The 17,377-nt window shown below is 39.9% G+C and overlaps 1 protein-coding gene across 1 annotated transcript in view; it reads right to left on the bottom strand.

Moving 5' to 3' along the window:
* LOC108433634 (proprotein convertase subtilisin/kexin type 5) overlaps nucleotides 1-17,377 on the bottom strand; it is a 49,572-nt gene that overhangs the window by 25,955 nt on the left and 6,240 nt on the right. The window contains exons 4-10 of the mRNA XM_017708340.2: nucleotides 17,284-17,326; nucleotides 13,646-13,791; nucleotides 12,290-12,484; nucleotides 11,769-11,855; nucleotides 4,504-4,702; nucleotides 3,458-3,681; nucleotides 2,964-3,206 (exon numbers count right to left, since the gene is read on the bottom strand). Coding sequence (XP_017563829.1) covers nucleotides 2,964-3,206; nucleotides 3,458-3,681; nucleotides 4,504-4,702; nucleotides 11,769-11,855; nucleotides 12,290-12,484; nucleotides 13,646-13,791; nucleotides 17,284-17,326 — 1,137 coding nt within the window. The remainder of the gene's footprint in view (nucleotides 1-2,963; nucleotides 3,207-3,457; nucleotides 3,682-4,503; nucleotides 4,703-11,768; nucleotides 11,856-12,289; nucleotides 12,485-13,645; nucleotides 13,792-17,283; nucleotides 17,327-17,377) is intronic.

The following is a 17,377-nucleotide window of genomic DNA, read 5'->3' as shown; positions in this document are numbered from 1 at the left end:
TATCCAGGATGTCTCTGTACATTGCGGCATTCATCTTTCCCTCTATCCTGACTAGTCTGCCAGTTCCTGCTGCTGAGAAACATCCCCATAGCATGATGCTGCCACCACCATGCTTGACTGTAGGGATGGTATTGGCCTCGTGATGAGCAGTGCCTGGTTTCCTCCAAACATGACGCCTGGCATTCACACCAAAGAGTTCAATCTTTGTCTCATCAGACCAGAGAATTTTGTTTCTCATGGTCTGAGAGTCCTTCAGGTGCCTTTTTGCAAATTCCAGACGGGCTGCCTTGTGCCTTTTACTAAGGAGTGGCTTTCGCCTGGCCACTCTGCCATACAGGCCTGATTGGTGGATTGCTGCAGAGATGGTTGTCCTTCTGCAAGGTTCTCCTCTCTCCACGGAGGAACGCTGGAGCTCTGACAGAGTGATCATTGGGTTCTTGGTCACCTCCCTGACCAAGGCCCTTCTCCCCCGATCGCTCAATTTAGACGGCCGGCCAGCTCTAGGAAGAGTCCTGGTGGTTCCGAACTTCTTCCATTTACGAATGATGGAGGCCACTGTGCTCATTGGGACCTTCAACGCAGCAGTAATTTTTCTGTATCCTTCCCCAGATTTGTGCCTCGAGACAATTTTGTCTCGGAGGTCTACAGACAATTCCTTTGACTTCATGCTTGGTGTTTGCGCTCTGACATGCAGTCAACTGTGGGACCTTATATAGACAGGTGTGTGCCTTTCCAAATCATGTCCAATCAACCACAGGTGGACTCCATTTAAGCTGTAGAAACATCTCAAGGATGATCAGTGGAAACAGGATGCACCTGAGCTCAATTTTGAGCTTCATGGCAAAGGCTGTGAATACTTATGTAAATATGATTTCTTTGTTTTTTAATTTTAATACATTTTGAAAACTCTCGAGAAAACTTTTTTCACATGGTCACAATGGGGTATTTTGTGTAGAATTTTGAGGAAAAAGATTAATATAATTAAATTTGGAATAAGGCTGTAACAAAACAAAATGTGGAAAAAGTGAAGCGCTGTGAATACTTTCCGGATGCACTGTATCTCGGGATTTTGTTCACGAGTGAAGGAAGCATGGAGCAAGAGGTTGACAGGCGGATTGGTGTGGCATCTGCAGTAATGCGGACCCTATACCGGTCTGTCATGGTGAAGAGAGAGCAGAGCCAGAAGGTGAAGCTATCAATTTACCGGTCAATCTATGTTCCGACTCTCACCTATAGTCACGAGCTTTGGGTAGTGACCGAAAAAATGAGATCGCGGATACAAGCGGCCAGAAAATGAGCTTTTTCTGCAGGGTCACCGGGCTCTCCCTTAGAGATGGGGTAAGAAGCTTGGCGATTCAGGAGAGGCTCGGAATAGAGCCGCTGCTTCTCCACATTGAGAGAAGCCAGTTGAGGTGGTTTGGGCATCTGGTAAGGATGGCCTCTGGACGCCTCCCTAGGGAGGTGTTCCATATATGTCTGATGGGGAGGAGACCCCAGGGAAGACCCAGGACACACTGGAGGGATTTTATCTCTCAACTGTCTTAGGAACACCTCTGTATCCCTCCGGAAGAGCTGGAGGAGGTGGCGGGGGACAGGGAGGCCTGGGCCTCTTTGCTTAGGCTGCTGCCCCCATGACCTGGACTCGGATAAGTGGATGACGATGAGTAGATGGATGGATGGATGGATGGATGGATGGATGGATGGATGAACAAGCATGTTTCTGGTTATAATATACTATGGAGTGAGCCTACTGTGACATTAAACAATGAATAGATTCCTAAAACATATTTCACACCATGTTATTATCTTCCTCATGGCAAAAGCAACATTCAAATTTACAACCATTTGTCACTGTGTTTGTACACTGTGAAATTAGACCTCTGCATTTAACCCATCCATGCAGTGAAACACCCACATACATGCACGCTAGTAAGCACACACACTAGAGGACAGTGAGCACACTTGCCCGGAGCAGTGAGCAGCCCCATCCACAGCGCCCGGGGAGCAATTGGGGGTTAGGTGTCTTGCTCAAGGGCACTTCAGTCATGGACTGTCAGCCAAGGGGATCGAACCGGCAACCTTTTGGTCACCGGGCTGGTTCCCTAACCTCTAGCACACGACTGCCATTTAACATATTAAAGAATATTAACAAGTTGCCGTGCACATTACCAAGCAAAAGTTTTAACCAAGCTGATTAAATGTATGTTTTCCAAAATCTTAAGGACATTTAGATGTACAGGCTAATGCTTACATGGAATTGGATTGTGGCTCCCCATGAAGCTGCTTGAGATAATGCCAAGAGTAATTAAAGTTCAAGGCAAAATGGACTATTTCAAGAATCTTGTAAGACATTTTTTTAACAACCATTGCATTATTACATGTGGTACATCATAAATTGTCATCTTGACTTTTATTTTAAAATGAGTAAAATAGCAGGCTACAAAAGGAAAACTATTCTTAGAGTAGATGTGTCTAAACGTTTGCCGCGTAGAGTAGGTGGACAAAAACAATACTTAAAACAAGCACAGATAACTTTTTGATTCCTAGCAGTAAGAACAAAACTTGGCAACAATGTAACAAACAGTTAGCAGCATTGCAACAATAAAAATGCTGTTCTTGTTTGGAAACAGGTAGACACACTGAGGACCAGCGTATTTTAATAAGCAATTTGTTTTTACCATAAAATGTAAGGCAAAATGGCCAGTTCAGCAATGCAGCTGCCAGATATCATCTGTTAGCTAGATGAGGTTACCTGTACACAATATATCACAAATATATATATATATATATATATATATATATATATATATATATATATATATACATATATATATATATACTAAGATTTAATAATATATTAATTGTCACTTGGGATTTAGGAAGTACACAATCAGATCTGGTATTATTTGGTACAGGAGGCCCCCTTTGTGTCCTGGAGTGTGTAACATGTACCATGACTTCACCTTGGCATTCCATGCTGGAGGTTTGGTAGTAGGTGCCTGCTGGGCAGTCCTCTGAGCATGTGCCCTCATATAGCTTTGGAGCAAGAGCAGAGCAGCTCTCACAATCATCTGGGAGAGGGCCAGAGCATGTGGCACATGACTCATGGCAGCGAACACACAGGCCCTGATCCAAGTCCTCAAAGTAACCCTCTGAACAACTGGCTTTACACATGCCGTTCAAGAGCAGGTAGAGAAAACTACACCCTGCAATAATCAGAAGCACAAATAACATTCATAAAAAGTGAGATAAAGAACATTGAATCGGATTACACACAAGGTGACTGTAAAAGAAACCTTGGTATATTAATTGCTTTTTGATAAAGCATCTATATGTACACAACTGTGAAGATAAACCCAAACACGTGATCATAAGAATCTAAAGTGGACTAAATTATTGAACTGTTCCTTTAGAAATTACATTTTGTGTCTGTATAGATGAAGTTCTGCTCACTCACTGGAGCATGTATTGTTATCTGTGCAGATTTCACAGTGAGGGCCGCAGCGTCGGCAGGTACCGTCCTCAGAAGAGTACATCCTGAGAGAGCAATTCTGTTTACAGATGCCATTCTCCAAGAAGAGACCCTCTCTGCACACCAGGCACTGCGACCTACTCCCATCACAGGTCAAGCAGAGGTCATCACAAGGCTCACACGTCCCATCCTCCGTCTCAAAATAACCACTAACATGCCAGAAACAACATGTAGGAAAACCTTGTTAAAAATCTTTACAATTGTGCATTATCAGTGGTCACAGATCTTATCTGCAAAGGGTTGGTGTGGCTGCAGGTTTTCATTCCAGTCAAGCACACCTGATTCCACTTTTTTAATCAGCTGGTTGTTGCTGGAATGAGATGAAAACTTGCAACCAAGACTGGTGACCCCTGTTCTCAGAGAAAAACCCTCAGGGCTTACAAGACCCTCAAAGAAAGCCTAATGATTTCTGGGAATACATGTCTGTAAATTTAGGAAATTTTTATTCAATATAATCATCATTCTTGTATTTAAACACTAAAGACTACAGTACTACTTTTGTCTCATTAAATTTACATTAAATTCTGAATGGAAGCCAAAGCGTTCAATTCTTCAAATGCCAAGTGGAAAACTAGCCAATCAGGGATTGTTTTTCTCTGTAGTATCTAGCTAGATGTAGCTTAACAAGCTCTCTTACTGGTTAAGACTTCAAAAGTTATAGAGAATTCATTAAATTTAAGGGGAACTCCATCAACTTAGCAAAATTACTTATTCAACAAATTAGATATAAACAAAATCATTCAGAGTGGTTTGCTGTGTGTCCGCCTCCTCGCTCCGCGTTACACTTACAGGTTAATAGTAAGTTAATGACAATATAAATCAGAGCTTAATATTTCAACATGTGCCAAAAACACTGATCCTTTACCTAAAATGCTAATGCTGCTAAAAACCAAATAAAAGATCAATGAAATCCTGTTAAATAGTCGTCTCATTCATCATTAGTCACAATATTTTCAGCGATGGCCACTCACTCTGGGCACTCTGACCAGCAGCTGCCCTGGAAGAGAAAGAGCTGATAGATTCCAGTCTTACAGCTGACACACTTATCTCCGCTCTCACACACTACACAGTTTGCTGAGCACCTCTCACACTGCTGGCTTGAGCTGTTAGCATAGAACCCTGTTGGACAGTGTTGTACACACACTGCATCCTGCTGCTCCAACATGTACCCTACAGAAGTGTACACAAAGAGAGAGAAAGTGGGAAAAGACAGTTGGACACATGAGAGAATTAAAACATCATAAGCTAACATGACAGCAGGATCTCTCATTCGATTCCTGTTTACATGGAACGTAGCACTTCCACGCAGGTACAAACACAGGTACTGTGATACAGCAGGAAGCAGGATTTGGCAATGAAGCAATACTCCATTCTAGTTCATCCCAAAGGTGTTTGATGAGGTTGAGGTCAGGACTCTTTGCAGGACAGTCAAGTTCTTCCACAACAAACTCACCCAACCGTGCCTTTATGGACCTTGCTTTGTGCACTCAGTCACAGGGCTCAGTCATACTGGAACAGAATAGGGCCTTCCCCAACTTTTTCCCACAAAGTTGGATGCATACAATTGTCTAAAATGTCTTGGTCTGCTGAAGCATTAGGTTTTCCCTTCACTGGATCTAAGGGACCTAAGCCAACCCCTGAAAACAACCCCACAGCATCATCCCTCCTCCATCAAACTTTACAGTTGGCACAATACAGTCAGACAGGTAACGTTCTCAGACTGCCACACAGGGAAGCATGGTTCATTACTCCACAGATTAAATTTTTATTGCTCCACCTATCCATCATTGTTTGTTCACCTTTTGGACTGTTCCGTGTCTTTGTATAGTCTTCTGCCTTTGTGACGGTTTATAAATAAACAAATGATTATAGTACCTTGTTGGTTAATTTACTGGTTAGCCTTTTCCATCCACTCACTGCACACATGTTACTGTTCCCACACTCACCCCTAGCCTTTTGTGAGAATTTAACATTGGGGAGCTTGTCCAGGACAGGACTGTGAGACAGTGTGTGGATTTGCACTTTGGCACCGGTGAGGTGACTATATGTATGAGTGTGGGATGACAGTCTTTGATTTACAGATATTTATTGCTTCACCAACCTTAAAGAAATAAGTTGATGATTTACTAGCAATACCTGTATATTATGGAGTTCAAGTAGGTAACAGATCTATTAAGGCAGACATTATGAGTTAGGTCAATGTTAAGTTGAGGGAGTTGGGTATTTTAGGAAGTCTCCCACCTGCTAGTACTAGTACAATGGTGGTTAGTGACATTGAGAAGGTGGTGACTGCTGTTGCTACTGCATCTAAGGACCAAGCTGATCGAGCTAAACCTGAGGTTGATAGCAGAAGAACCTTGCCTCATTTTGACCCTCTTTCTTCAAGATCATTTGAAGAGGCTCTGGCTGAGGTGTGCATTACATGTCATCAATTGGAGGCTCAGGAATAAGCACAAGCACAACAAATAGAGCTAGAGTTTAAGTTGGCTGTCTGGAGTACAAAGATTGAGTTTCATCAGGAGGTCTGACTGAATTGGAAATACAGGCAATTAAGATTGCTTCTTATCCATGCACTGAAACATCCTTCTTCTCTCTTGGGGTCTTCCGAGCAGCTGCTAGAGTGGCATCTGCCCCCACTCCGTCTGCCATTAGGCCACCTGCATTTGATGTGAGTCAACATACTTCCATCTTTGAATGAAGCTGAGGTAGTGATACCTACTCCATTTAGACAACATGTATTACAGCTAATACATGCCCATCCCTGGTCAGGTCATTTGGCCATTACCAAGACAAATTCTCATGTTCTTAAACACTTCTTTTTTGACCTGGTCTTCAGAAAGATGTAGCTGAGTTTTGTCGCTGTTGACATGTTTGCCTGATCAGGTTATTCCTCCTGCTCCATTCCTGTAACATTCCTGGGTAATTTTTTGAAAGACTGCTGTTTAACTATATGGGTCCAATGGGGTAACTATATGGGTCCAATGCTTAAAACCAGATCTGGAAATCAGTACTTGTTAAAAAACCATGTGTGGTGTAACTCACTTTCCAGAAGTCATTCTGTTGCAAAAGATTAAAAACCTAGACTGCAGTTAGAGCTTTGATAAAGTACTTTACAGCCTTTGGTCTGCCGAAAATTGCCCAGATTGATCAGGGTACAAATTTCTTATCAAAGTTGTTCTCACAATATACACTTATAAACCTATTTCAATAAAGTGCAGGAGGAATTTGATAATAACAGTGTTATGTAACCAGGAAAGGCCTATTACTTTAAGCAAGAATGGGTCAAGCCTCACCACGTTACTAAAAATGCATCGGAATAATCCCACAATTTAACACCCTTCCTCGTATGCTGCCTTTTAGATGTCGTCTTTTTCAGGGACGTCCATGCTTATTTCACCACAACACTAAAGCATTATGAAGGGCAAAATATAGCCCTTAATACTGATACATGAAGACGCTATACAGTTGCAAAGCTAAAGACATGTATAACTAGAGAATGATAAAATCCACCTTTGAATGCTACTAAAAGGAAAAGTGATATAACACAGTAGTAAACAGGCTATATATACATATTTATACACACAACACACACACACACACACACACACACACACACATACACACACACACACGCACACACACACACACACACAAAATAAAAAAAACAAGTTCATAAAGGAAAATATCAAATGTGTTTTTGTAGCATTTACAATTTAATACTGTCAAACAGAATTTACTAATTAACGCTTTCACGTTTTATTGGCATTTCACATACTGTCCAAATTTTTGTAATAATTCTTGTTAAGGAATTGTTATTAAATTTACCATAGCACTTATCTAACAGGAGTTGTCTTTTTACTGTGTGTGAAACTGGACAGGTGGAGTTGCCAGTTTATTAGGTATAAACTTACATATACTGAACAACTGTCAATGAGCATTTCACTGAGCTATTTAATTTTAATGTTGAAAGGATGTAGTCTTGCCACTGGAGTCAGAGGTAAGTGCATGTTGCATTTAAACAAGAAATGTACAGACATTTTTCAGTTAGGTTAGACATGAACTAGAGAAATTGTACTTTTTGGTTTGTTGTCTCCTGTGTATCAATCCAGAACAGGGGACCAAAGCGAAGCAGAAAAAAAGCACCTCGAGATACACTTGAAGTTTCCCACTGAACTGAGTGACAGTCAAAATTCATGGAAAATTTAGCTGAGCACTGATCAAAAAGAAAGCAAACCTTATTTAAACAATAATATGTTACATTTATTTAGGTATTCATTTCTGTTTCCTTCAGAATGAGCACATTGAAACTACAATAGATTTATTTAATTTATTTCACTCTGCTCAGAGATTATGTTGGTACATAAATGGAAATATTTTCATCTCTGTTATAGTGCAAAGCTTTATGCCAGATTATTGTGTACACCTAAGCTGTGTCTGCACACATCTGTTATTAAACATGATTTGGATGGAAAGGGACCATCATAGGCCCACCACTGACCAAATATTTTTTAGATGGTCTATTCACAGCAGTGACACTAATATGGTAGTGTGTGTGATGTTGATGCGAGTGTATCAGACACAGTCATGCTAATGTTTTTTTTACACATGTCAGTGTCACTGCTAGATTGATTGGACCACCTCCCAAAAATATCCACCCAAGAGTCTAGAGGTCTAGAGGCACCCAATCCTGGTCCTTGTGATATACCACCCTGGAGAGTTCAACACTGCCTCTAATATTCAGATGTCCCTGGAAGCCTTCATTTCATGTGTTTGGACATCGTAGGATGATAGACCACCAGAAACAGGGTTAGGCACCCCTGCTGTACCCTTCATCAATGGTTAGAATAATCAGAATGACAACAGGACTAGGATGAGTAATACAAGTTTTGCATTGGAAAAAAAGTGGTAATCTGTAAGTGTACATCACCAGTATGGCGCATAAGGATGGTCAGGGGCGTCAAAACATTGCATATGCTGGATTGTCATTAATGTCTTCTTTGCAATCTTGTTGGTTTGATATGTTTAATTTTATTTATTGATTATTGTTAATTTACATTTTCAGCAAAAATATCCTATAAATTTTGATTGTTGTTTTGTTAGATTTTGTTGAAAATAAAGGAAAACTATCAGACTTTACACTAATCACTATTCCGGAATACATTTTAAAGAAATCCATCATTGTACTTTTATATTTATAGGCCAGTCATTATTGGAAATATGGCATTATGGGATGGCAGGGAGGCAGACCCAAGTGCAGAAATGAAAACTCAGTGAGGGGAGGACTAAATAAATTTACAGTGGCAATGGGGTGCGTGTTTGGAAGGTTATTATTGAGATGACCTGGAGCCAGGCTTGAACCGCTGCACTAATCAGAGTTCACGGCACCGCAAAGAAGGGAAAATTAAGAGGTGGAGTGTCAAACAAAAGAGAAACCAGCGTGCTCAAACAAAGGCTGAACTAGAAACATGAAATAAAAGATAATGAGAAAACAAAAATGACTTCCTCTGTAATTTCGGGGGAAGTCAGACTTTATGTGTCACTTGTTCGCCCTTAGTAGAGCAAACACCTTTTATATGGCTTGGAGCAGTTTGTAGCTCAAGCCTTCTTGTGGGTTTTAAGTAGTTTTGGGACAGCTTCTCGTTGTAATCCTCTTTTCTTCTTTCTTTAGTTTTGGAGCAACTTCTTCTTTTTAGTTTTGGGGAAATTTCTTTTCTCAGCCCTCTTTTCTTTTCTTTCCTTTAATGACACTAAGTACCATACTGGTCACCCCTCTACAAAGATGTGACAAATGCTACTGTTTGCCGCAGCCTTAATTAGCGGAGTCCGCTTGTGTGTCGAGTTGGACCTAATCAGCCTGTGGGCTTCTGGGAATTGGAGTTCCCTGAAGTTATGGCCCCTTGCCACCGTTGCCCTCTGCTGGCAGCAGGCAGTGCAGGCTGGACACCTTGCTGCCATCGCCCCCTATAGCAGTACTCTGGTGTGTATACGGCCCTCATCTGGCAGCCATGGGAGGACCGCCCATGTGCCGTCAGTCTGTGCAGCAAGTGGGCCAGATGGAAATTGAAGGAGAATTGGGGCAGATACAATAATTCCAGAAACAGCCCACATTTTATGGTGATCTTATGGTGCAGATTAGGCTCAGTTGTGTGCTTCACTTTTTGCTAACAGATGGCCCTAATCTTGTACCTACATGGTCTGTTAGTTTGTTTGTTATACATATTAGCTGTTAGCTATACTGTTCTGATGTTCTCTTGGCTCTTCTTCTTACTGTTGTTGTTGTCATCACTGTTAACTCATTTACTGGGCAACATAAGTGTCTGTTTGTTCTTAATGTTTTGAGCTGGTTTCTCCTAGTAGGAAGAACAGCCTAGAATGTGTGCACACTTACAGTGCCACACAGGTTACACGTCTGGCTAGACACACTAGTTTAGAGGCGGGTACCCCTGTATTTTTGTTCTTGCTTAGCCTAGAGTTGCAGTTAGCTGTTTTGTTTTTGCTGGTTAGGAAAGATACTAAAAATACAGTCAAGTGTAGTTTCTTGTGTTATTTTCTATGGTGCCGTCTACGTTTTCTCCCAGGTTGTTTTAGCCCTCTGACACTGCAGTTTTCTTGTCTTTCAATGTCTGCTCACCTTTGGGTTTGTTTTGTGTCTTTGTGGAGTATTCTGGCTTTGTGACTGTGTTTTTTTAAATAAACACATGATTATAGTTACTTCACTGGCTATCATTATTCTAGAGAGGCTGAGTGTTTCAGAAGTAAAGAGAGGGGTCAACACTCTATGAAGGACTGTGTGAGCAAATAGTGCAACAATTCAAGAATAACATTTTCAAATGTAAAATAGCAAATAACTTGGGGATTTTGTTATCTATGGTACATAATATCATTTAAAGATTCAAGGAGACCTGTCCAAGGTGTATCCTGCCTTCCACTCAATGACTGCTGGGATAGGTTCCAGCTCCCAGAAGGATAAGTGGTTTAGAAGGTGTGTGTGTGTGTGTGTGTGTGTGTGTGTGTGTGTGTGTGTGTGTGTGTGTGTGTGTGTGTGTGAAGAACAAGATTCAGGAAACCCAGAGAAATCTCTGTATGCAAGAGACAAGGCTAAAAACTAATACTGGATGGCAATGATCTCCAGGCTTTCAGGCTACACTGTATTAAAAACAGACACATTTCTGATGTCAAAATCACTACATGGGCTAATGAACACTTCCAAAAACCATGGTCTGGGAACACAATTCATCACTTCATCCAGAAATGCAAGTAAATACTGTACCACGTGAAAACCCCACCCATGTGTCCTACAGGCTAAAGAACATCCAGCACTATTAATGGTGCCATTAATACTGACTGACATATACAGGTTTTGGCAAAATACGCTACCATCCAGACCATGTCTTTTTCAGGTAAGTAAGACAATGTCAAACCAAATTCTACATGTATTACAACAGCATTGCGTTATTAAACAAAAATACAACATACGACTCTGAACTGTTGATCAGCTGAAATCCTACACCAAGAAGGAATGGTAAAACATTTCACTTTCAAAACTACAGCAATTGGTCTCCTCAGTTCCCAAATGCTTATAGAGTATTTCTGGAATCAAATTCAAAATGGGCATATATTTTTCAAAAAACAATAAAATTTCTCAGTTTCAATATTTAATATGTTGTCTTTGTACTATTTTGAAATAAGTATAGGGTTTATATGATTTGCATATTCTGCATTCTATTTTTATGTACCAACCTTTTGGAAAAGGGGTTGTAAACAATAATTGTGCATTAACATGTATTTAAAAGTGTGTTTCACTTAAAAAATCAACAAAGCATAACTTTGGCATACGAGTACATATACATACACAAATATATAAGAAATAAATTAACATATTTCTGTTGATTTGTGACTTTTTCAATACATCTTAAGGTAAGACGAGCTATATATGCATTTTTTTCCAAAAAGCAGAAAATGGCAGAACCAAAATTGTCATTTTTCCTATTTCTGAGCATATCATAGATTTCGTCAGTACTTAAAGAACAATGATCATGATGTTTCATTAAAATAGGGCATATGTTTTGTTTTGTTAGAATTAGTGCCATGTATTTATAGTTTTTCACAGGACATCTTAAATGCTGGTGCCTAGTGTCTGTTGTCATATTTTTGTGTACTGTTTTCTAGTTTCACAATGTTACATTTTTGTCATACTCTCCATCATGAGCAGAAAGTGAACCTGTTTATACGTTACCAGCAGCACAGCTGTAGCAGTTTTGCGCCTTTGGCCCATAGCATGCCCTGCAGGATACATCGCAATAACGGCAGTCACGATTCACACCTTTGGAAAGGAAACAATAAGGAAGTACAGACTATTCTTTCATCCATTTGTCACTATTTGCATAAATTTTCTATAATGTATGTATAATGCAATATGTAAGAGATTCTGTTTTATTTCAGATGTGATGCAGTTCTCAAGCACGTCCAGCAGAGGCCAGGCTCATACTCTTTGCAGACAAAGCTGCCAGCCCCTGCTCAGCAAAACACTACTGATTGTGTATGAAATTAATGGCCCTGTAGTCAAGCACAATACGAAGAGTTGACTCAGTCAGAGGCCTCAAGTGTGAATGACTGTAATAAACAGGGTCATTACATGCAGTATTCTTTAATACATAAAAAAAAGATATGTAATATTTCAGATCCTATGTCGTACATTTGTTACATCCTTTAATACAAATGAATGTATTAATTGTTATGTGCTGTTTTTATACTCACTATCAAAGTACTGGCCCTCAGGGCAGCTGATGATAGGGCACTTTCCGTAAACGGGACGGTTCCAGCCACTGCACCTGTCACAGTCTCTCACTCCTGGACCGTGGCAGGTCAGACAAGAAGTGTGACAAGGCTGACAGCGCCACCCTCTGGCATCTCCAAATGTATCCTGGGGACACTGTTTCACACAGGCACCATCTATCAGCAAAGAGAACATGCCTTAATACAAACAAACATGTGCAAGGATCCAAAATCATTTCCAAACTCAACATTCAATATCTTGAGATAATGTTTGATTTAAGTGAGTTTTTATTGGAATGTCACTGTACAGATCTGTGCTACCAGATTTTGCATTTAGCTTATTTGCATTTAATCATGGTAGCCATACATTTCCAAGTCAAATGAGAAGCTCTGAATAAATCCTGAGCACACTGATGTGAGCACACACATCAGCCTAACATGTTAGGAGTTTGGAAAAATCAAATTAACACATTTTTTACCATTATCCAAAATATAGTTTCTGAATTCAGAAAGTTTGCCTTATTAGTTCTGTGCTGGCAGTAGGAGGCTAATGTAGCTAACAAGTAATGAAAGCTTATCTAAATTAGTTAGCTTATCATATTAATTAGCACATCATACCTTAAACCACTGCAGACTGCTAAAGGATTGAACTAAGTTGGATGAATGTAAACTTTGTTGAAATTTCAGAATTACATTGTATTTTAAAACATTCCCTCAGTCCACTATTCAGTAGCTTTGCTCTGCACACCCACCCTAAAGTTGTAAGTAGCATTTAAGCCCAAACTGTTTTTTGAATTGAGGCACAATACAGGGTAGCCAATGAGATCAAAGGTTATTTACATATAAAAGCCACAGCCTGTTCAAGATAAAGAGAGGTTGGAAAATGGTCATGCAAAACTGAATTATGATTGGTTTCAGTTAAATAAAACCACTACAAATACAAATATATGACCTTCGGGGGAAAGACATAAATGCAAGAAATATAGGATAATAGTGCTTTAGCCATTCTATTTGAGATTACTTCATGTGGTTTATGAAATACTGTTATTAATAAATGAATGTAAAAAATAAAGAAGCAAACTCTGGACACCAAACATGTTCTGGCTGATTGACAGCATTTGAGGTAAATTTATATAAATGCATTTTTTTTTTTTTGCAAACTATGGTTAAAAAATGTATGAGGTTCTCTGCTCATTGTAGAAATGAGGATATAATAGAATCTTTTAATAAAGCTTTAACACACATAATGCAGTAATAATAGTTATAGACTGTAAGAAAAGCACAGACAGAAGCATACTAAATGGGAAATGAATAAGCTTAAAATGATACTGAACACACTGTGGAGGAAGTGACCAGACTGGCAGATCAGACACAGCGTTTCACTCCTGCAGTCTAAGCATGGCTCTGGGCAGCTCAGACACAGGCCCCTGCTGTGGTCCTCATAGCTCCTCTGGGGGCAGTGCCGGCGACACTGGTGCCTGTAGCTGAGCAGAGAGAAAGAACAATCAGCTGTTAAAATGTCACTGTTAAAGATGTGCTACACCACTGCTTAACCACTAGAAGTCGCAGTTATATTCTAATTTCAACCAATTTGTGTTTGTAAATTGAAGAAAAATAATTTTGGTATGCATAGCTTTACAGAAAATACCCAGTTTTTGTCATAGTCTGTCAAAACAAACACAAATGAGTCAGAAGTGCAGAATCGGTATAGAATGTAAACTGACTGAAATATACAATTAACTATTCAATTTAATTATGTAATTGAATTTGAATTAAATCATGAATCATTTGAATCATTGTGTAATATAACAATGTGTGACTATGGAGCATTGTGTAAATTCTTTTGTAATGTAACTGCAATACAGGCTATAGTAAAAGTACAACAATAACTCTAAGTGACTTCTAAGGGACAAATAACATTGCCCCTTGGTGTGAGTGTGTGAGGGAATATGTCTGTCTGTCTGTCTGTCTGTCCTGCGATGGACTGGCGACCTGTGCAGGGTGTATCCTGCCTTCAACTATCATGACGTTATATTTTTTCCCACCTTGTTCTGAAGAACAGTCATTGTCTTCTGTGAAAACCAGATGAGTGCAAGTGAGAAGAAACACTTAATCACTTAAGTGTTTAAGTTAAGTGATTAAACACTTAATCATGTATTTATTGTTATGTATTTTCAGTTCTTTGCAGCAAGAAAAATACTTATTTGTCAACAGTCCTTTTGAAAAGACTGGTGGTCCTAAATCTCTGAATGGTGTGTGGGACTGCCAAAACAATTTCAACACTAAAATCTGCAATACATGCAAGTTCTTGGATCAAAGCTTAACTCCAGCTCACATGTTCTTCATCCATGCTGCAAAGCACAAAGAAACTGCAGGGATGCCCAAGGCACTCAGCCTGTTTAACTCTGCTGCAGAGGCCTAGGCTAACAGTAACCAGAGAAGTTCCTCCACCCCCAGAACAGAGAACTGAGCAATAGCTCAAAGCTATAGTGCACCTGCTGCACTATCCTTACTCTCATTCATCCATCAGAGCTTCAGAGATGCACCATGACTAACCAAACCTGTGAGGTTATGTCATAATTTTCTCTGATCTGATAAGCAGAGGAAAACATTAAAGCAGGGACAGTATGTGTTGTTGCTGAATGAATAGAACCTGCCATTCACTCAAGCAGTCGTCTGGGTATTGTGTTGCAAAACAAGTGACGGGTCACTGAAGTCTGTGCATTGACAGATGGAATTGTGAGAGGATTGTATTACGTTGAAGTCACATTGAAGCCACAACACAGTGTTAAAGATGAGTTCAAATTCAGGCTAAAGCACTGAACAGAGACAGACTGATACATGACGTAACGTCTCCTTTTCTCATCTTCATCAGACACGAAGCTGTGTGGGGGCTCTAGCCTGCTAGGCAACTCCTGCTGTGTTGTTGGAATTAGGTGAGGAGGAGCAGCAAGAAGTACCACAACACATCCATCATAGCTGAACTAGACCAAGGCTATTCACACAAACACACACACACAAACACACACACACACACACACACACACACACACACACACACACTGTCCTCAATTAAGAGAACACCAGAGACTGGAAGGAATCCCTCAGTGCAAACACTCATCTGCTCACTGGCTGAGGAAAGGGGTGCATCAGCATTTTTAGCCAATTGCACCAAGTCTGAGTAGCTCTCACATCTCAAGCAGAACCAGGATTAGCCTATACAATTATCATTACATACATTTCATCATAAAATGATCAGAAATAACAACAAATAAGACTACTACATGACACACAAAGTGCCTCAGACAGCAGGACTTTGTTTCTATTCCAACTAGTTACTTCACTTTTAAGCACGCAGTTTTAGGGTGAGAGTGGACAAAGGCTCCACAGCAACAGAGCAAGCACAATGAAAGCATGTGGAATGTGCCGGTTCAGTTCATCGCTGAGTACACACTCATTACTGAAGACTCCAAACTACAGAGATAGAGAGAGAGAGAAAGAGAGAGAGAGACTTCACTGTATGTAACTTCCTCTGTTTTACTAATTAAAGTTGCAGCTTGCAAATTTCACTTCAATATAATCTTCTGGACTAAGAAAGCAATGGTATGTGGTCTCCTATTAGCCCATCAATGTGTTTGGTTCACTTTGTAAACATTAATAATAAAATATCAATACTTGACACTTTTTACCCAAAATATGGTGTATATATTTACATTTATGGCATTTGGCTGACACTCTTATCCAGAGCGACTTACAATTTGATCATTTTACATAGGTAGGCCAAGGTGGTGTTAGGAGTCTTGCCCAAGGACTCTTATTGGTATAGTGTATTGGGCAGGCGGGGATTGAACCCCAGTCTACAGTGTAGAAGGCAGAGGTGTTACCCACTACACTATCCAACTACATATATGTATATATAACTAACATCACATGGAACTTGCTTATTTATGTCAACAGAGGAGGCGGAAGATGTTTCATTTCATAAGAAATGTGACTGAAAACTGAAAGATCCATAAGAAATCCATACTAACTCATATATTCTGACAAAACATAGGTTCAGATGTTTGTAGACACCTGTTCATCTAATAATCTTCTGAAATCATTTTCAAAAATGAGTTTTAAGAAGCAGTTTGTCTGACCTTTTCTGGCTCACACAGTCTAGCATCAGGGAACTTTATGGCCCTCAGCTAATGGCTGGTACTGGACAAAATGACCTTAGGCTTGTGTGCGGCTGCTTGAGTGTTTTCTGTGGAGATTACAATGCTTCCTATCCATTTTAACCATCAACAGGTGTTCCTTAAAGTAGCTGAAGCCACTAATTAAAAGGGGTGTCTGGACAATGCACATACAATTATTAAAATTTAAGAAATTATAATTAGATGTGGGCAATAAGACAATGTGTTATTGTTATTCTGTAAAATTAGGTCAAAATACCACTTCCTGGTTATAATCAGTATTTCTAAAACACTGAACAATGGCATATACATAAAAAGATGGATACAGACAAATGGTGTACCATTGTTTGGTAACTTTATGGTCTTTGTGGTGTATAACTTTATGGTGTCTGACTTCTTCACAAACTTCAAATAAACTAAATAGTCATATTGTATTTATGCCATATTGTTCACTCTTGTAGACAGACAGTCCTATAGATAGACCATGGAATAAAGAAAGCTTGAGAGAAGAGAAAAGTTCATAAGAGGCAGGTGAACACTTTACACTGAAGGATTGAAGGAAAAGGATCTCAGGTAACCAGGCATGACAGTGAGCTCAGGGAAACCTGATGCACATGACAGCAAGAGGCCACAACACAGGGGAAAAAAGCACACAATCACAGTTCTGTTCCTCTCACACCGCCTGAGGGACACAGTCCGCGCACACCATTCAGCGGATTAAAGCAAACTACATAAATACCTAGTCAATTTCACAAACTAGCACAGTATAATGGATGAAGTAAAAGCAATAATTAAACTCACAGAAAGTAGCCATCAGCGCAGTTGTTACAGTACTCCGGATCATCTGGAGCAAGAAACAGAGTAATCACTAACAAGCACATGAGTAACACAACCA

This window comes from Pygocentrus nattereri, chromosome 11 (assembly GCF_015220715.1).
Source record: "Pygocentrus nattereri isolate fPygNat1 chromosome 11, fPygNat1.pri, whole genome shotgun sequence".
Taxonomy (NCBI): Eukaryota; Metazoa; Chordata; class Actinopteri; order Characiformes; family Serrasalmidae; genus Pygocentrus; species Pygocentrus nattereri.
The sequence above is the reverse complement of the archived record's forward strand: the minus strand, read 5'-3'. Positions and strand labels throughout refer to the sequence as shown.